The 22267-nt window shown below is 34.9% G+C and overlaps 1 protein-coding gene across 5 annotated transcripts in view; it reads right to left on the bottom strand.

Moving 5' to 3' along the window:
• Positions 1–245: 245 nt before the first annotated feature.
• Positions 246–22267, bottom strand: part of MICU3 (mitochondrial calcium uptake family member 3) — a 52146-nt gene continuing 30124 nt past the window's right edge. For 3 of the 5 annotated variants that reach the window (XM_064710459.1, XM_064710454.1, XM_064710455.1), the window contains 6 exons: positions 21689–21784; positions 16489–16589; positions 16004–16175; positions 11811–11919; positions 10703–10860; positions 246–2530 (listed from right to left, as the gene is read on the bottom strand). In XM_064710459.1, coding sequence (XP_064566529.1) covers positions 2420–2530; positions 10703–10860; positions 11811–11919; positions 16004–16175; positions 16489–16589; positions 21689–21784 — 747 coding nt within the window. In that variant the 3' untranslated portion in view covers positions 246–2419. Of the gene's footprint in view, positions 2531–7731; positions 7807–10702; positions 10861–11810; positions 11920–16003; positions 16176–16488; positions 16590–21688; positions 21785–22267 lie in introns of all 5 variants that reach the window. The other 2 variants (XM_064710457.1, XM_064710458.1) reach the window with 1 other exon arrangement.

Here is a 22267-nt window from a genome sequence, read left to right as displayed (position 1 = left end):
TAGAGCAGATGGCATATGCCATTACTGTGCCTTGCTTTCACCTGTCCTTGCATTTTCAGGTCTTCTATGCAGAATTCTGTGGCTGAAAAGCAAAGCTATCTAAAGAGATGACTAAAAGAAGAAAACAAGTCTATTTTTTTGTCATGGCAAGATGCTCTAATTCAAAGTGCTTACACATTCATGTTACCAAATTAAAAAAAAAGATTGTGACAAAAGAATTTGAATTATATACACGGCAAAGAAAATTAGTTTTAAGTGCATTTATTTTGAAATGAACAAGAATATTATATGTATATATTCATATTTATATTAAATAATTTTATTAAACATGAAGAAAAATAGTCTTAGAAACTAATCTGACACTTTCACATTCTATTTAATATTAAGTAACTATAGATAAGAAATTTATAGAAAAATGCAAAAATTGCTTCAAGCCAGCCATAAAAGCAAAGTGCACTATTGCCTAGGGCAGTGGAGCAGCAAAATGATGATGGTACAGCTGCTTCCTCCAAGGGGAGGTCACTGTGAGTGACAGCCGTGAATGAAAAGGAAGGATGGGAACCCCTTTGGTGACTCCCAATGTTTTCTTCTCTCTTCTTTGTCCTTTGCCACTGAAGTAGCAAACTGGGTTTTGCATGTGCTGACAAGAAGCAGTGAGACAGTTCTGTGTACCAAGACAATACACTGAATACAGCTGATTCCCCAAGTGATCACTCAGGGACTGCAGCTTACCTCTGTTCTGCTGTGTCAGTTCAAGAAACTTAATCTCAATTTATTTGATTTATTTCTTGCTGTCAATAGTTTAAGGACACCAAGGTGGAAATTTTGAATTTTATTTATCATGAAATATTAACTGAAGTATCATCCTTTGATAGTTTTCTGAACTGGCCTGGGTTTTGCGGTGGGGTTTGTTTTTTTTTTTCAGATAAAAGCCACACTTAGCAATTTATTTTTTTTTTAACAATTCTCAGTGTGGAATTTCTTAAAAAAAGCTTCCTTCTCATTTTGTTTTGGTTTTTCTACCAGAAATATATGTTACTATAAATTAAGCATTTCAAAACTTAGATGCACTGTTACACAGACACCATACATCTATTCACATGACATTTAAGATGATAATTGAGCAACATGTGCACTGAATAAAACTGTAAAAAGTTTTATTTCATGATTTGGAGTAGTAAGATATCTAAAAGCATTCTTTTAGTTCTGTTTTGATTGTCTGATTACCAAATGTTTCTGCTTCTGATGACAATTTGTTGACATTAGTTCAAGTGTGTGCGTATGCAGCTGGAATCATGTCATGGCACAGTCTTTTCCTAAACAGATACAGATTTATTCAATATCCAGTAAATCTCTTCAAGAAGGGTGTGAAAAATATTTGTTCTTGTTTGTGTGGATTTAATTCCTACTACCTAACAATAATGTTAATAGGGAGTAAGGAAATATGCTGCTGAATAGCAAACAAGTAATATTCAAATAATACTACTTAGTGTTGTTCTGTACTGTGCATGCATTCATGTTTTGTTTTGTTTTTGCTTTGACACAAACACAAGCTATTTATCTAGTTTTCAGATACGGCATTCCAGAGTAGCAAATTAGACAACTATAACTCCTATTCAGTGCCACTTCATTAAAAGTGCACTATTCACAATAAACACATGAATTTGTACTCTACCTGAAACATACCAGTGTATGGCAATAAAATTTATAATAAATATTACAAAGTGTGTGCTACATGAATTTGAACATTTTGACTTGTCTTTGACACACTGCTTGTAAGACATCTTAAAATCTGTACTATTTTTAAAAGGATAAATTCATAAACACAATAATAAGACTTGGAGAATCTGAACATTGTAGTTCATACAGTACTTTTCCTAGGTAAATACCTATCATTCACATTATAACCATAACAGCTTACTCCTTGTAAAATAACAGCCTCTAAGACTTTAATTTGTCCATTCAACTCATGTGTAATTGTTATGCTACTTAATGTAGTCTCACTTTCAGTTTAGCACAAACTTTTAATAGTGCTCATCTGAAAGTGAATTCACAGTCTAAGCTGATGCAGGCGGTTTCTCTTCACTGCCAAACATCTTCCTGCCCAGGTGTAAGACTTATTTTTGTTTCCTTTTAAATCACAAATTTATCTCAAAATAATAAAAAATAATATTCAAAAGGTGTTCTTACAAAAGAAGGCTTTGCCCACTCACATGGCATAGTTAATTCATCAATTAAATGAAATCCATACTGAAAAGCAGTTTTAAGAGTTGATGATCACTACACTAAGTGGAAAAGAAGTTCTGTGTTTTCTACTGCAGCTGGAAGATTCGCGATTCACCTGGGTTAGTTTGTTCTTCATTAAGAATTCATGGGAATAAATAATTTTAGCCAGTGCAGACAATCCTGCTTTCTTCCTTTATCTCAGCATATCTCGTCTCCGAAATTGCTTCCACAGATCTCTGAGATGCTCACTGGTTACAGTCATCACACAAGAGTAATATTCCTTCCAACCATACTTCGGAGTCTCCTGGGAAAAGTGAAAAACATACCATTGGAAAAAAGATACCATCCACTAAATTCACTAATTCTACCTTAAGTTTTACTCAGACTGATACATACTAGATAGTTTTTTTAATATTAAAATAGTGGGAGATCAGACTTATGTCTGTAAAATGAGAGTTATAAATCCGTACATAGGTTAAGTATTCAAAAGGCATCCTCACCTCACAGCACACAATTAGCATTCAACCAATAGCCTATTTATATTAAAAGATGCAAGAAAATATTTCCTCTTAATTCAGGTATGCCCAGCTCCCTCTCTAGTTTTGTTCCTTGCTTCTTTGTATTGACACTGTACTAAAAAGTTCATCTATGACCCCAAACAAAAAGCACAGAAAATTATTGATGTTCATTAAACTGAGGCACTAAAAGCCAAATACCATATGGGCAGATGACATGAAAGCTTCTGTATATTAGATTAACTTAATCCTTAATTTTAGTTCTGCAACATGAATAGTTATCCACTGAATGGAGAGGAAATCTGGCCAAGGGCTGGCCTGGGAGATTCACTGCTCTGTGCTCTATGCTCTCTGTATTTATCACTGGATCTCATGATTTCTTCCACTGCTCCTAACTCCACAAGTCTATTTTCATAGTAAGTGTAAAAAGTAGACGGAGAGATACTAAGAATTAGAGCAACTGGGGAAACAAACCACTTTCCTCCTAGTTTATATGCTGAGCATATGCCACATGGTGTGGAGTATCCCCTGGGCCAGCTGGGGTCAGCTGTCCTGGCTGTGTCCCCTCCCAACTCCTTGTGCACCCCCAGCCTCCGCGCAGCCGGGGTGGGGAGAGAGCTGACAAGTCCTTGACTCTGTGTAAGCACTGCTCACAGCAACCAGGACATCAGTGTGTCATCAACAGTATTCCCATCCTGTATTTAAAACACAGCACTGTAGCACACACTAGGAAGAAAATTAACTCACTCTGAGCTAAAACCAGGACACATGGTGAGACTGTCCAATACCCTGTTTTGGTTGAACTGAGTGAAAATGTTAAAGAAATTGCCACACCGCAGTACATGAAAATCCACCACTGGACACTGAAGCCTACATCTGTTTATTCTTATCCCTCATCTTGTTTAGTTAAAAAGCACAGAAGTTTATAAAGAAGTTGTAGATATTCAGCACACAATTTAATCCACAGTAGTATATGATGACATTAAATGAAATATTGGAAACCATACTTACATGAATGCATAATTTAGCTGATATTTATTGTCAGTCTAATGAAAAAATGCATAACTTGCATATTGTAGTGCATTATTTAACAAAAGCCTATTCAGTTTATTAACCTGTGCTTTAAGATATGCATTTATTTTTTATTTTATGAAACAAGTTCGGAGAAATGTTCATGAAAGTCATTCAAAGAAATGCTGAAATACACTGACTATTCATCTACTTATTTCTCATGTATGCACTGTTGTTGTATGTACTCTCAGTGTACCAAATCCCCAGAAGGAACAGCTTGTCCACAAGTTCTGCAATGCTTTCATGTTTCACTGGAACATTCTCCTCCCACTGCATCTAGGTACATTTTTAAGCTTCTTGTCAGGTTTAGGATCAAAAGCCCAAGTTCTGCAATTTTCAATTACTTTTGTAAGATGAGTCAGGAAGATATGCCTAATCATACACTTCTCACCTCTCTGCTTTAGAGAAGAGGTAAGCAAAAGTCTCTTCAAACACTAAGCAACAGCCTCTTTCAATTTTTTAAAGCTGTCTTTTACAGTAGATGTATTAAGTTGCTGTGTACTAGGAAACTATAGAAATAAAAAACTTTAAAGATTAGCTACATGAAAAATTTAATTTCACTTGACAGGATGAAATGTTTACAGAAGAAAGCAATTTATAGTTGAAATGGCTAGAAATGAGGTTCTGAATCCATGCTTCAGTTTTTAATGTCTTCTTCAAAATAAACTTCCTTCCTTGCTCACTCTCAAGGTACTATTTTCAACTATTAACCATTACCTCCTAAAAGCTTGTAATCAGAAATTTTGAAAACCCACAATATTCAGAACACCTAAAAATCAATTATTTCAATTTAAAATAATCTTAAGTTTCTCAGAAAATTACTAGTACATAGAAATTAACTTCTAGATTTACATTTGTGATGTAGCAATTACTTTCATTACTTCAGTGGTCAATAAAATCACAGTTATGGCCTAAGTATCTATTACAGTTACTGAGCACATTTAGCAAACAGTACTTTAGATGGACTTGAATCCCTTCATAAGTTGGTCTCTAGCATCCCTTTTTGGAAATTAACTTTGAAGGGCTTTGTTAGAAATTTCCTAGATAATTCTATCAAAGGACATTCAAAGCAGAGCTCTCCTCTGTGCTGTGCCAGGCAGTTCTCCACAAAGGTGTTTTTTAGTTCTCCCTGCAGTGTATGCAAAGCAGTACCTGCAATGCCCAGTCAGGCTGTGTGCCCTGCAGGGACCACACACAGCTTGTACAGCCGCTCCCCAAGGAGAAATCTGCATTATTTATGATTAGGGTACAACATTCTTTGGAGTAATGGCATTAGTGCATTTCAGAGATATGTGATGTGCAGCACAATGTGCTGTTTATTGCTTGTCAGAGTGCAGATTCACAGTGGGGTATAATCTATGGCAAGCCTGCCAAGTATCTTAATCTCCTTCACCAGAGTTCTACGTTTACCATAGAAAAGCACAGTGTTTCAAAGCACAATGAGCTGTACATTTATATTTGGAAAAAAAGTAAAATTAATAGTACTTGTACTGCACTGAACTGTGGGATATAGTTGCAGCTGATTTTTGTGTTTTATGTACATTTATGTGCTTCTTTGGACATCAGACTGAAATTTAATTACCTATTGAAATTGTTCCTTTCAAATCTCCAATGATTCAATTTTTATTATCTTTTCAAATTATAAACTAAATGGAAAATAATGATTTTTAGAATTATGTAAAATCCACTTTCACTCCACAATGTATGGCAAAGACAGAACTATCTCTGTTCTACTCCACAGTACTTTGCCAAATCACTTCACATGCCTTGGCTAAAGGTTCCATTTCCATTAGCAGAAGTTTACAACAAATCTGAAGAAATGTTATGAGTTAGGCAACGTTTTGCACCAGCCAACATCACTGTAACCAGCCTGGGCTTGATCTCAGGGGTCTTTTCTGACCTTAACAGTTCTGTGATTCTGACTCGTGATAAGAAGCAGCTGCTCAAGAGAAGAGCAGTAGCAAACTAATGTGTCAGCAGGGAAGAGAGAATTTTATGTATACAAGGCTTACATTGTATTCTTCAGTGCACAGGCAACAGGTATTTGATACAGACCTACCACTCAAGCAAGCTTGGATACAATGAGAATTTTTGTTACATCAATGAGCTCTAGGTGGGAAGAAGAGCAGGGTAAATAACTAGAGGCTTCTGCATTAACTCAGAGAGGTTGACTGTAGCCAAGTCCATGCTGTGAAAACTAACCTGATTTCTTCTCTCTCCAAATGGGTAGTGTAGATGTACTATAATTCAATTTTTTTTTGAGAATGACTTTATACAGAATGAACAACATCTCTATTTCTAAACCTTTTTTTTCCAGTTTACATCATCTGAGCATATGAATTAATTAAATTAGTGCCTGAATTTAAATCTGACAAGGTGTTGATGTATGTATAAATATGTATATGTATACTTGATGCTTTTACCAGTCTCTCTTCCTGTCACCAAAATAATTTTATTAGGTTTGTTGATTAGATACTGAATTCCTTTGTGTCACTGCATTTTCTTCCACCTGGTCACAAACCCTTCACTGAAATTATTAGGGGAGCATCATGACTATGTAGCATTTTTCCATTTTCCTTTAAGAGCTGTTCCACATATTGAAAAGTTTACAGTTTAAATAATACTTAATATGAAACTACAATATGGATTTTGACAAAAAGATAAAGTACTTCTAATAACTATTTTTAAAAATACATGAGAAAAGAAGAAAGGAATCTTTGAAATTCAAAAGTTTCAAAGATATAAAGTTACATAAGATTAAACTAAAGCCATTACTGCCTCTCATGTGACTAGTGACTTGGATTACTGAAACATTAAATTTTAAAAAAATTAAACTACTTTATTAGTAATTTACACTTCCCATTAGTAATATGGAGAAACCAGACGCTCTGGTAACATCAAATTTCTTCTTCTGCCCATCACATAGTCGTACAATGCTTCAGTATTGGGGGATAGTATTGAACAAAAAGCCTCAGCTTAATATTGTGCCTCAGAATTAAAGCCAGCAGGGGAATGAAGTCAAACCCCCCTGGCTCAGGAGCAGGAGATGTGCTGGACTCCTCACAGGGTCACTCAGAGCAGACACTGGCCATGGGGCCTTGCTTGTCATGGTGTACAGCTCTTTGCTCCTCCCCCCTGTAAAAAAAACATCTGGGGGCCAACAGCCTTCAGAGCAACTCCTGCAAAGTCTTTACATGGAAAGGAAAACCCCTTAAATTGCAAAGGAACAGACCCTTTATGGAAGAGGAGAAATGTCTACTAGTGCAGTGTCTATGCCCCCTGTTTGTTGTGACAAACAGTTTCACAACACGGCTACAGCATATGCACACCCCAGTTTCCACACTGAAATCTGCACTATACAACTGAACTGTACAGATGGGCTTTCATGTAGTGGATATGTGAAAAGGGCCATGGTGACTATGTGTGGACACAAAGCTGATTTTTCAAAATTGCTGGTACAGCATTAATTGAGGCAAAAATACATGATTGCTTTCAAGAATGTAGCAGTATAAATCAAAGGATAATCAAGTCACTGAAAGTCAGAAAAATCTGCCTTTACAATCTTCCTTAGTAAATACTTATTAGCTATAGGTACCTGAGAAATTATTTAAAAAAAGGTAATGGCACAGACAGAAAACAGCAACAGAAACTAAGAAAAAATACTTTTCTACTTTCAAACACAATACAAAACCACAGCTGGCTCACAGAACAGCGACAGTGTGAGTCACTCATTACCAACTCCAGGATAAAATTCTATTGCTTCAGTCAAAACACAACATGATGCCTTGAGCTACTACATTGCTTGCAGCCATATAACCTATTCCTGAGTTTTGGAACAGGAAACAAAAGCAGTGACAGTTCAACATTCAGCCATTCCTGCAGGCATGCCAGCACACTCAGACTGGTGGCCAACACATACCGTGATTTATCTGCTATAGAGCTCCTTCCTCACGCAGGATTTGAAAGTAGTGTACCTCTGTATAGGTTTGTAGCCCTGTGGAGCAGAAGATGGAGAAGTGTGCAGATGCAGACAACACGTGAAGGCAGCCAGGGGTAAGCATAAGACAACGGTATCATGAAAATACAAAAAAATGGCTTTAATTGACAAATAGCTAGGAGGTACAGTACAATATGTGTTATGCAAAATGTTTATCATTTAGTCATTGATTTTCAATACTTCTGGTTTAAAAATGGAATTTTTAAAGGAAAGGAAATCTTCCTATATATTTTTAAATTTGAAAAAGGAAGGGAAATAATTATTTTAACTAAACAGCAAGCAAAAAAAAAGCTTTTCATGTTTGAACATTTAGTAAGTTTATGGCAATACTCTGACTGGCCACTTGATGGCAGCTTAACATATGAGTTTGTATCAAACTACTAAAACAAAAACAAGGTTTCAGGTTGTGCTACAAAATTGCAGAAAAAGAGAAGGTTCGTTTGGTAAAGTCTTCAAGACATTTACTTTTCCAAAATCGTATCTGAAGTTTGTATTAAAATGAACATTTATTGTGTTCCTATAAGAGGTAGTAACTGACCCTCCTGAAGTTTTTAAGCTTTTAAATAAGACAAACCAGCTACACATTGACTGATGTTTCAGAACTGCCTTTTCATTGGACTTGTGTGACTTTTTGCTCTTAAATAGGTTCACTTTAGTCCGACTGTATAACGACAAAATGCCCTTTTCTAAAATACATGGTCCCAGTACCAAATCCTGTAATGGCCTCAAGATTCTGGGCAAACCTAATTAGTGAAACAACTTTTAAAAAGGTAGAATTTCTAAGTATAAGATGTTAATTGTAAAATTGTACTTCAAATCACAGGCCTGAAACAGTTATTTTGGGATCACAACTGAAACTGTTATTTTGGGATTTTTTTAGAGAGATACTCAGACACTACATTAATTGGCAGACATTAATTGTAGAATACTTAAAATTAAAATCAGGCATTTATACTTCATAAAGGGGTTCAGATTTCTCATGGCCAAGATTTCTATGTTGCTACAAAACACTGAATAAGCTGAAGCTGTTACAATTTTTTATCTGTGTAATGAAACTGACCAAATTTTCATATGGATTCAAGCCACAGTTATTGATAAAGAAAATGTTAGTAATTTGTTAGTTTTGATTTGGCACAAGACGACATTTGAGCCCTCCACATTGTAGGAGCAAGAGGGCAAAGTTTTACTTGTTTTGGACACAAGAAATACTCTTTAACATACAAACAATAGGAAGCAATTAATGACACTTTCCACCAATTTGTGCTGGGAAAAAGGTTCTTTGGCATTTTCTACTTTTTATTCTAAACTTAGACTGCAATGGGTGGGGGATGTTTATTAAGGCAAAATTTTTGCAGAATTTTTTTTATGTAGGCAAATTTTTGCAGAATTTTTACTATTATCCACTCTTGGAAAAAACTGGTTTGTGTGACACTTATGAAAACTTACTGGAAATTGTAATTCTTTAGTTTACTATTGCAATTGTCTTGGAATATTACTGATTAGTGAAGAGAATGTATTTAACAGAATTACAGGACCAAATCACAGTTGTGTCCCAGTCCAGCAGGTGTCTAACATTTAACTTAAATTAGAATTATAATTAATGAAAGACTGTGTTATTCTTCTGAATACTGGCTGTTCTTTGTAGTTCTTTTACAGTCCACTGGAATATTTTATAGTGCTTCAGGGAAAAGCACGATACCTACATAAGACTGAGTAGTGCCGGATGATACAGAGTCTTAAACTTATATGTGATTTTTGTCATGCATTTTGTGAAATAGGAACATGTAATAAATACAAGAATTACTTAGTAAGCAGACTGTTTGCTGGTTAAATTAACATACACTGCACATTTACAATTAGTAAACAATTAAAACATACAGCTGAACAGCTTGATACAATTGTGAAACAATCATCATTACCACACCATAATAAAAGGAATTGAGGACCAACAGGGAAATAAGTTTGTTACAAATACAGGGGTTGTTATCCACATTTTTTGTTAAATCATAATATTACAGAAATAACAAGTAAACTATTAGACTCAACACCACAGAAAGTTCTAAAATTATATTTAGGAAGCTAACTAAAATTAACTAAAATTACAGAAATAACATATTGGAATGTGACTTTAGGAATCATAATACAGTTTAAAATTTATGTCTAAGCAATAAAGTAATAAGGTTGTTAGTTAGAACACCACTTTACATTTAGTTTAAAATGTTAACACCTGCCATGAGAAGACAAAAAATGACTGTAAGTAATGTCCTGCCCTCTAGCTTATTATAATTGAATATTAGATACAGGGTTTAATTATTAAAATCAGCTCTGAACAAGAACACAGCATTGTTCAGCACCACTTCACTAATTTTTATTTGAAAATTAAAACTACCTTCTGCTCCAACTCTTTCCAACTGTCATTATGAGCACTTGGAATTTTATATAATGTTTTAGAAGAGCTGACCTTTATCTAAACTTCCTGAGCTTGAGAGACAAATTCTCTTTTCTCTGCATGGAATACAGACATAATTGCTGCCACTGTTAAAATTCTTAGTGCTAATCTGCTAATCGCACAATACAGAAAAAATGACAGTATACAGGGGATTTCTCATCTCCTATTTGGTTTGCACATTATAAAGGTACATCATGTCCTCTAAATATTGCTTTCTAATAAAACAACACCAAAGAAGAATTTAAGAAGGATTTTATCTTACAGATTGCTTCAGTATTTCTATAAATGTATAAATGTATAAATGTATGTCTTAAAATATATGTCATAAATGTATGTCTTTAAACACATGCACTGCTGGTTTGAAATCTACAGGTGCTACAGATGCTAAAGTAGGTGGTAAGTAGCAGAGTCCACTGAGATAACTATAAAAATTAGAATCCTTACCCTAAACCCTCGATTGAGTCTGTCCTTCATAATGCCAATAAATTCTTTATAACTCAACTGGTCGTCTCTGTCGACATCAAAAATCTTGAACACAGTGTTCACCAAATGTGGTGAGAGCTTCACACCTGTGGCTACATACACAGCACGCTTGAATTCATCTGCATAAGGAGAACACCAGGAAAAAAGTTTAAAAAGGTGAATTTAAGGGTACTTTGTGAACAGCATATTATGAAATATAACTAAACTTTTAACTCGAGTTTTCACATTTAAATACTCAAAAATATGAGAAAGTGAAAATTAGGACTGAATTTCACAGTTCTAAACCAAGTAGTTCTTAACTGATATAAAATGACACTGCTTAATTGGTGCCAATTATTTTACAAAAAGGATAACAGTCCATATACTGTCCTATGTGCAAAAACAAAATTAGAAAATAATATTATACTTAAACCTATGTTACATTTATGCCATTTATTTATTTGACACAAAACACAACCCAAGAAATAGAGCACAGAGAAAATGACAGAATCCCTTGGTAAGGCCATGAGGTAGGAGCACACTGGTGTTATGGGGTCAGACCCATGCAGAGGCTGCTTGAGGAGAGCACACAAGTCCGACCACTTTGCATATTGCTCACCTTGTGTTCCCCAGGCATCACAGATGTTTTATTATGGATTGTAGTAGGTACATACATGCCTGGGTCTTTAAGTACCCACTTACTGATTTGTTAAAAATCTGTCTGATCTCTCCTTGGACCGCCTGGCACTGATTTCTTGTACAGCCTTTGCAGAAGGCCAAGTTTCAGATGCTCACAGTGTAAAGAAATGCTTTTGTTTACTTTAATCTGATGTCTCACTGGTGTCATCAAGTGCCTCTTAACCCTTGTATTGTAGGATCCGATGGACAGCCATTCTGCACTTATATAACTTTACATGATATCTCTTATGATATAACCAAGCCTTTTCCTCTCACAGCTGCAGTCCTACCATTTTTAGCCATTTACTGGAAACATTAAAACTACAAACTAGGAAATCAATAAAAAAAATTGCATTTTTGTCAATGTTCTGTATGGGTATCAATGGATTTTTATAAAAATACAGATACTTACCTTGACCTATGGAACGACTTGCAAAATTATACATTTGCATTGCAATTGTGAAGTCTTCTAGATTGTTCAAGAATTGAAAAAATGATCTAAATTCTTCAAATGTGATACCCTAAAAACAGGAGAACAATATGCACTGTAAGAATTATCAGTAGTAATAACAACCGAATAAACAAACCTTGCAATTATATATGTCAACTTCATTTAACAAGAGATACCAGACCTAATAAAAAGAAAAGAGATTTTTACTAAAAGTCAGTCAAGTAGAGAACTGGAGTTTCTTGCGGAATGCAAAATGTCTTTCCTCTCTGTGACTGCAACAAGACAGCAATTCTCACCAGAGTAGTCAAAAATACCGTTCCATTGCTGAGGGCAATTTTTAAGAATTCCAGGATTATTACAACACGATAGTCAATACTGAGAATAAAAATTCTAGGTTTAGATGAATATTGGAGTATGTTTACTTCTGAAAGCCACTATTATATAAATGTGAGTGTATGTGATCATATAAATACATTAAATGGATCCATAAATATACGTTATGATCTATCTTAATCCTGTACTTGAGGGTGAAATTTTCATATATCCAGATTTAGACACCCAAGTCTCTTCAGATGAGGGTTTGCAAGTACTGCAGGGTTTGTCCAGCTTTTAAAAAATCAATTGCATTTTGACCAGACTTCAGACCATCTTCTGTGAAAGCTTCACTGAAAGTGTTCTTGTTAAAAGGGTTTATTTTCATTCCTTGTAATATTGGTTCTGCTCTTTTCTCATCTTAGTTAGAGATCCAAACATCTGAAAAGCTATCTCAAAATCAATTCTGAAAGAGATCTGGAAATGAGACTTTGAACTAAGCCAGGACCATTGCCTATATCAAATTCCCCCCAGTCTCAGCCATTCTGAACATGGAATGGCATTGTGTATCAAACCTTGGACTCCTATAACTATAATTCCTGGCTATTTTTCCTTTTCCTTTTATTCTTTTATCTTGTATCTGAAAATATACTTGAAGGCAATAGTAAGACCTGTAAGCCTTTATGTTCAAACTAAAGCATTGATCTATGTCTCTGCTCAAACATATACACAGTCTTTATAGTATGGTGGAACACAGGAAACATGCAAGTGTAGGTTTGTGCCAGGAGGTGGCAGAGGTTGGATGCTAACCCATATGAAACAGCAAGGACTCTGGAAAATGTGGAGAGCAGCATAATATTGTTATAATAGAAGAATTTAATAGGTCTCCACACACCTGAGATGTAAACCCCTGCTTAAGTGATCCTACCTAACCCCTGGCTAAGATTTATAAACTCTTTGGAGAGCTTGGCCCATCTCCATCATGAATTGCTTTCCTCAACAAGCAGATCCTTCACAACTGGGAGGAAACCCTCATATACACAAGTAGAACTACCATCTTATATAAATTTTTATCTTAAAACCTGAATTTATTATTATCAACACATTGCATTTGACACTATTAGTTTATGTGTCCAAGTTCAAGTTCTTGCACTGTGTTTAGACTGAAAGCTCTGCGGGACCGGGATAACTCTGCCATGCATTTGTGAAATTCCTAGATCAGTGAAACTTCATTTCTCAGCCAGGAGCCTCAGGTACTATGGCAAAACAGCAATCATAGAGAACATCCACCCCAGTCCTGAGTTGACACTTTTAGGTTCACAGATCCTTAATGTGCACCAATTTGTCTGTAAAAATTCTGAATGCAAAAAATAAGTGTAAGAGGTCAGGCTACTGCAAAAATCTTGTTTGTGTGCATGACTTTTGCTTTTCCTAATAGACTGCTCTTTCTCATCCCTCAGTTTTCTGGCTTTTACCCTTCCAATTCTCTCCCTGATCCTGCTGGTGGGGGAGGGAACAAATGGCTGCATGGGGCTTGGTCAATGGCTGAGATTAAACCATGACAAAAAAAGGAAGATAACTTCAATTTAGAAGGACAGATTTTATTTTACTACAGCAAAGAAAACTCAGATTAATGTACCAATGCTGCTAAAAATGCACAGACTTTCAGCAGGAGCTGATATCCGTAGTAATTCATGATGCCAGCTTACATGAATCACTGCTTGGCATCTAGTTAGTAAAAGGAGGAAGACATCCTGTGAGCAGGCAGCGTGCCAGCTGAACATTTTAACATGATTAAAATATGACAAAAGATCATCATGCTGCTTTAGGGGCTTCTTTGTACAGCACCATGAAAGGTTAACATTGCCATTGTGAGAGTACAGGCACATTACACTCTTGACTAATTTTTCTACTGAATGGAATCCTCTGGTTAGTAGTATTAGTATTGCAGCATATCACTATCATGAAATAAAGAGCAAATTTTATAATTTTCAAATTATAATGCTATGACAAGAGCCAAAAAAATGTGACAACATTTAATCAACATATGAACACCCCATCCGTGGCAGTAAGAGTCAAAGTCCTATTCTTAAAAGCCTGTGGCCAGCGTAAGAGATGTAGTGACAGCACATTTACCAAGCCAATGATACAAAGTTATGAAAAACAGCGATGTCTTGTTTCACTTAATGCAGGCATAGCATATGACATACCTCAAATACTCAAATGTATGGCACCCATCCAGTGCCAGGACACTGCCAGATCACAGCATAAAAGCAAATACGTAACTGAGTGACAAAGCTTTCTGCATGGAGGTTTTCCTTAACTGTTGGTCTCACCAGAGACCAAGAAGAGGAAACTAGTGTGGAATACTTGTTATGACCTTGGAAGACTTAGACATGAACTTCAAAGACTACTACCTTGTGTTCAAAAGAAAGTGTCTGTATATGTACTTAACTTCACCTTTGACATTCAAAGTATTTCTCTATAACTACAACTGTCATTATTTTTCAGTTTCCCACATGATACTTACATTATTGTTTCTATACAAGACCCAAAGCCAGTGGTTTTCTGTTTTTTGGGTTTTTTTTTCCTTAGACTTCCATCTGGAACCATGCAGTTATAGCAGTTCTGTCTTGGCTCTGAATATTGAAAGCTGCACAGACATTTTACAGCAGTTTGATCTGAGCACCTCAGTGCCTAGACCAGGAACTTGGAAAGGGTGACTGAGCAGGAGCTCTGATCCCAATCTTACCACATCATCTGACACCCAATCTGGTCAAAGGAGACAGCCCTGCTTTCCCAGCTATATTTAACATTCAGTGGCCCTAACTGCTGTACAAGCACAGGAATAATCAGATTATCCAAATATCTGAACAGAAAACTGTTAATTTTTGGAGTGTGCTTCTATCAGCTGACTGATCTTACTTACTGTGGAGACTGAAATTAAAATGTCATGCCTCAAATAAAAACAAAACCTAAGCAAACTGTTCAAACTGATTTATTACTTTTCTTTGCAAGTTCTGCTGTCAATGCTATTGAAAGATATAGCTATTGAAAGAGTTAGATTTCTAGGACAAATTAATCTGATCTTCTTCTGTAAAGACAAACAGAAGAAGTATATTCAAAACATCTCTTGTTTGAAGGGCTACTTTTAACATCCTATGGATTATCACTGATGTATAGTTGGTGTTACATTTCTCTCAGATACACTTCTGACAATGCATTTGTTGTTAAACAAATTAAGGACTATCTACTGCCTGACATTTACTATTTTTATTATCATTTCTGTCTCTTCAGTCTTTAAAAAACCCACACACCCAATAAAAATTACAAGCACTAATTCACTAATAAAACTAAGAAACAATGAGATAAAATGTGATGTTATTTCTGAGGAAATGCTACTGCAGTGGCAGAGCGAGGGAGGGAGGGAGGGAGGGAGGGAGGAAGGAAGGAAGGAAGGAAGGAAGGAAGGAAGGAAGGAAGGAAGGAAGGAAGGAAGGAAGGAAGGAAGGAAGGAAGGAAGGAAGGAGAGAAAGAGAGGGTTTTTTGATCATTCATTGCTAGAAAATGTTTATATTTAACGTTTTATGGTTTTTGCAATTTAACCTGTTCTATTGGTTATATCCTATCTAAGCTTCAGCAATATTACTAACTAAATCCTATGAAATATAATTCCATGCTATTTACTTTTCTACATTTTGTTCAGCAAGTAATCTGAAAAACTAGGTATGCAGTTTATGATCAAAATAAAATCCTGGTGCTAAGTAGTTCAGTCCAACAAAGCTATGTTTTCATGTTAATGACACTGGGACTGCATGCTGAGTCCACTGCTGAGCAATTACCTTTTCTTCAGGAATACTGCCACGCATGTTTTCCAGGTAACTTGATGTATTTTCTACATTTGTATACCTCAAGAGAATATGGGCAAAGTCTTCCTCACTGATGGTGTTCATCCCATTAGAGTAGGAAAGGAATTCTATCTCTAGAACCTCAGTCTGCAGGTTATCCATAAATCTAAAACACAAACAAAATGTGAAGAAATTCTCATACTTTATATTTCTACTGTTTGTGTCCTTAAATAAGGACAGGGCTGGGGTATAACCTTTCCAACCCAAAGTAAATAAAATTTGCAGCAGCACTGGAAGAGGACTTTTTATTATTGGGCCACTTATTGTTTTATTTTTCTCTTTGTGTATATAACACACACAAAGGGAACACAAAACATAAAACCATACCTACATAAGCTATGTGTATAGTAATATAGTACACATTAATTAGAAAAACTATACAAATATTTTTATAAGGAATTAATGAAGTTGAGACTCACCTATAAAAATCTTCAAAGTTCAGTTCTGCTTTTCCTTTCTTGCCAAAAAAGTGTACCAGCAGTGTAGTATCTGACAGTGAACTTGTATAATCATCAGCACGCTTAAATATTAGAATAAAAAAAATTAAAGGCCATGACTGGATCAGATACAGAAGTATAATCTGTGAGCGCCTATAATCATAATAGACTTTTCTATTAAAAGAATAGAATAGTATATAAATAATAGAATAATAGACTTTTCTATTTGTATTTCATGTTTACAATCTTTAAGAAGATTTTAAATCTTGCAATCCATTACATTAATTTTGCCATGCAATTTTCACACAAAACAGCAGCTGTTAATTGCATTTAGTAGAAAGTAGTTAAACTAACAGAATGATGTAATGGAAGCTGCAATGAAGGGAGAAAAGGTATGAAAAATAAAACCAGAAACTTGTGAGGAAAAAAAAAATCTCATCAGTTAAGGTAAACCATAAAATGTAACTTCCTTTGTACACAATCTCACTTTCCTTCTACTATGAAACTAAGAAATTATAATATAAAGTAGTAAGAAGAAAGAAATAAATTAAAATACAGTAGTTCATATACTCTTATTCCATATTTCAAAAGTAAGTAGGGGATTGTGTTCCACAATCACATCAGTTAGGTGTATTTTAAATGATTCTTTTCTGTAAGTTGTAGATAGCTACATCTTAAATGTTATTGCCCAAACACATTTAAAACAACAGAATTAGGAAATACTTTGAAATAATGAAGCAGTATTTGGATTACTTCTCTTAGGACTGTTCCTCATGTACTAGGTTGTGGTCTCTGTGCAGGACTGGAATCTCTGAATAAGTACTAATACTTTTTCCTTAATAAATAACTAAGGTTTTGAAAACCAGATTTAGAAAAGAAAGCCAACTAATTTTGACCATTTGTAAACAGGAATCCAAACAGAGGTAACTGTCATTTGTGTATAATGATTGCATAATATTCCACTTTTTTACTACATATTCACTGCCCTTAACTATTACATATATGCATTGATTATACTTTGAAAAAGATGCTCTTGGTACTCTGAAGAGCTGAAGAATAATTCAGTAATATAAGGCTCTTAATAAGCCACAGCAGCCCAACATGACACTGTTCTCCTGGTGTTAACATGCTTCTGCCAACATTAGAAATTTAAAAAGTAATGTGTTTGGTCTCCTTACTGCACCTGCTTAGGGATTACCTCCTGTCCAAGCTCTTTTTCTTTCAAAGACTTTATGAAAAGCACAGAGTAGGAGAGCAGTCTCTGCTCTTCCTAGGCAAGCTACCACCCATTAGGAAGTGTGGCTGCTGACTCTAGTGTTACAGTACAAAACAAGGCACAGTACAGAAACCTAGCAAATATTTGGGAGATGTAACAGTAATAATTTATCACCATAACAATACATTATAAACCTGTGGGATCCACCATAGGTGCAGAAAGCTGTTTATACAGCTCTATAAAGATCTACATCTATAAAACTGCAAGCCACACTCAAGAGTCCTTTAAGTCTGACTCTATTTCTTCACTGAAGAGGCTATAAATTTGTAACAAAGAAACTCTAAGTGAAGAAACCAGGAAAAAATTTTGAACAATGTGCAACAATGTGTTCAACATCATGATAAACAATGTACCATGAAAAAGCATTTCATATCTACATTCTCTAAAATACACTAAATAATTTTCAAATTTACATACTGGTTTGTAAGAAACGTAAAGTGCTATACTCAGTAAGAGTATTTATGTATCAACAACAAGGGAAAACACAAGGCAGTAACAAACACAAATCCCTTTCAACATCCAATCTAAAGAAATGAGAGTGACTTCTCTGTTCTTTAGTATAATCAGTTTAGGATTCTCAAGATTGCATTTCATGTACTCTAGCTTCCTCTTTATTCTCATATTCTTCTCCAGGGAGAAATAAGATGACATAGTGTATATAGAGGTAGAGATATTTCATGTCCTTCAATTAAGACAGCTCTGCTCTTCAAGTGAGCAAACTAATTCAGAAAAGTAATCACTATTTGTCTTTTAATATTGTTATCCTTCACTACAGGACACAATATACTGAAATGCAGATACCCTGATTTCTTATGTCTTTTAAGCAGTTAAATCCCTGAGCACATTCAAACAATTTCCCTCAAGTACACTGAAAAGATATCAAATGTTAAATTACAGCCTTTCATCTTGCAAAAACATTTCAAAACCTTAGACTTAGGTTGCATTCACCCATATCTAAAGCACCGTTTAAAAAAACCTACAATCTGTAAGTCTTTTCACAATTCCCACTTGGCTGGCCTCACTAAATGAAAAAACCCCAAACAAAAACCTCACTGCAGAAACTCAACCCAGTGTGCTTCTCTGAAGAACTGCAGGCAACTGAACACTATTCCTGTGCTCCTTCTGCACTGATAGCATTAAATAAATTCTCTTTTATATGGTAAAGGATACAACCAGAAGTTTTAATCATTTAAAGCTATTATTTGTTTTTCATGATAAAATTAATTTTATTTTAGATCAGTGCAAATTAAATTGCCTCACCTGTTTCCAAGTATACAAATAGGAGCCTCAATTTTGATCAAATATGTTTTTAAATAAGTCATTTAAATGAGAATAAAATCCTTCTCATTTCTCTTTACCTTTACATTAACTGGAATACAAATGCAGGTAAAGAGAGAAACTGAAGACAAGTGTTTCAATCACTTGATTGACTTGTTGCATAATGGCAATATCTTTTTCTTTCTACTTTCTAGCCTGAAGTGCATAAAATCTGTTTATTTTGTATTCTGCAAAATGAGTTTCAATTTCTTGATTAACAAGGGTTGACTAAAAGTAGGTAATGCTTGTAAGCATTGATTCCACTTTTACCAACATATTCCAATAATTAAGTATGTATATTATGATTTGATTTAATAATTTCTTTCTTACTGAAAACTCTTGATTTTTCCAACAGTGATAACTAACCTAATGGTTTCCAATTTCACTTAGGAATTTAAGAATAAACTCCAAAACTGAATTTAGTGATAACTGCAATACTCCAACAGGACAGTGGAATTGCCAAATTATCAAGTACAAAACCAGTATTATACACTGTCCTAGAGAAAACTAGTTGTAATAAATAACTTTACTCTCCAAAGAGACCTTTTGATTCCCATAGCAACAAACCTTATTTACTCTCCTTTTCAACTTACATATAGCCTTCTCAAAAGCCTATGGAACAATACAGACTCCAGTGTCACCTTGCTTTATGCCACTTTCTCACTACAAATAGCTATAATATTATTCAGATGCAAGAGTGCCTGGGAGAGATAAAAATATGGATGAAACCCAGCTGGCCCAAACCAAGCAAGATAAAGATAATGACAGCGAGAAGTGGGAAATTGTCTGCAGAGAAAATGCTGAACATGATTTTTCTTCATAAAATGATTTACAAGTGAGCACACAGGCTTTTTATACACTTTACTGAGAATTTACATCCCTATTAAGTATAGCTGCTATTAAGCTTCAATTACAGTATAGTTGCAGATATTAGTCTGAGGCATCGGATAATAAAAATCCCTCTCTCTTCAAATTAAATGTGTGTAGAGATTTCCAAACTTAAGTCCATCTATACTTGGGACTGAATTCATGCCATCTAACTGTACATTAAGATGACATTTCATTAAGAAAATGCAATGCCCCAAGCTTCTTGAATAATAGGTGAATTTAGAAGCCTTCTCTCCCCTCTATGTCTCCTTATCTGACTAGACAAGAGCACTGATATTCTGGATTTTAAACTTTGGTGGAATAAATTAGTATTCATAACTGGATTAACAATTCAGAAGCTCATGAGTGTAGAAGCAAGGGAAGATAGGCTGGGTCTACTATTTTATTAAAGATTACTCTGTATATGTTATTCCTATGGATACTTCTATAAATATTGTTGTAAAACTCAACTCTGTAACACTACGTTTTGTTTTGTTGAAGGGGAAATTAACACAAGCTGAGAGAAATACAGAAAAGGAAATGCAGGTTCTACCTTGAAAGAAAAATCAAATACCTTATTTTCTTTGGCCTATAATTAAAATTCAAATAAATTTAAACAGAGTGCTATGACTGCATTTATAAACACAACCACGAGTATGAAGATTAACACTAAAGAAGAAAAATCTCTCTGGAAATTAATGAACAGCAGACTGATATAAAGGGACTATGAGTAAATTAAGCCTTGAAATAAGAAATAAGTCTATAGAAGTCCTCAGGTTATTCAATAGCTTCTGCAGAGGAACAGCAGGGACAAAACACTAATTACTTTCAATGTGAAGCACACATTGCTTCCAAACCAAGGAAAAATACTGTTTTACTCTGGAGATCAGTTTTGGTTTCTTGTTCTTTTCTCATTATGATCCTGCTTAGGAAACATGGAACTCTGAGACCAGAGCCAGTGGGGAGTTGCTCTGTGTTCTTAATGCCACTACCAGCAGAGCCATCACCCTCACTGTGTGGGCACAGAAAAGCATAAACGATGTAGTCTTTTGATCTTCTGAAATGATAAATACAAAGAAATATGTTACTCAATTCTCTAGAAGCAGATCATGAAGCAAGAATTATTAGAATTTAAAGCATCATGGAAATTAATTTGACAGATCAGTAGTATTTCTAGACCTCTATAATGATTGTGTAATATTACAAAAGATGGACCAATGTTTTGGTTACCTTAAAACATTCCTGGTTTTCTCCAATAATTAAAACAATCTTTGCATTATACTTTTTGTGAAGTTTGGTTCTGATAATATACATTAAAAGCACATTAAAGACATAAAGATTAAAAGCTGAAAGTGCTGCAACTCTCAGTAAAGTTGTCATTTTACTGGACCATGCCTAAATGACAAAGGTTTCCTGAATTACTTCTCTAACTGTGAACTACCATGACTATTAGTGTTAGAAAATGTTTCTGAAGGACTGAAGAAGACTTCATCTTCCAACTCTTTCAAAAGGTAACTTTGCTTTTTCTTGGAAAAGACAACCTTCAATTATCACATTGCAGAGAGCCAAATGCATTTGATCTGAGAACTTTGAAGTTTAAAACAAAAAAGTAATTAAAAGGAAAAGAAGAAACAGGGTGCATAATGTAGGAAAGCAATCAGAAAAGAAGAAATAAAATAGCAGTCTGTTTATGGAGCAGAGACCAGAGAGGTTGCTTTATACCTCCGCAAGGTCTGAAAAGAGCGCTTGGCTTGTGCTACGTCTCAAAGTATCCCAATAGCTCCTGGGGACAAGGTCCTCTCCTTCTGTTTTAAGAACCTGCAGTTTCAAGAAGCAAATTGTTTGAAAAACAAAAAACAATGGAACAACCATTTATGAACTTTAAAATATTTTCTAGCTGATCTTCAAAATCAGGGCTTGGTTCTCTTACTTCTAAACAGTGACATTTTTACCAGTTACATGACACTTTGTAAATGAAAGGAACATTGGTCTATTACAGCTATTTCCCTAATGTTCTTGGCTTCACCAAAAGTATCACTGACTTCATCTTCTCAAACAAAATAAATTCAAGAAAGCAGAAGTGAAAATATTTACTACAAGTGCATATCAAAATGGCCATTTAAACTCAGCATTTTGCCAGTGTTTTTTTCTATCAATTCTGGTTTTCCAGAACATATTAATTCATATACTTATAAATTTTTTTTTCATTGGTAAAATAAAAATATCACCATATAATGAGTTATATAAAATAATTTAATCTAATATTTATGATGGCATCATTGCACCAACAAAGAAAGGCAA

Source organism: Zonotrichia leucophrys, chromosome 4 (genome assembly GCF_028769735.1).
Source record: "Zonotrichia leucophrys gambelii isolate GWCS_2022_RI chromosome 4, RI_Zleu_2.0, whole genome shotgun sequence".
NCBI lineage: Eukaryota > Metazoa > Chordata > Aves > Passeriformes > Passerellidae > Zonotrichia > Zonotrichia leucophrys.
The sequence above is the reverse complement of the archived record's forward strand: the minus strand, read 5'-3'. Positions and strand labels throughout refer to the sequence as shown.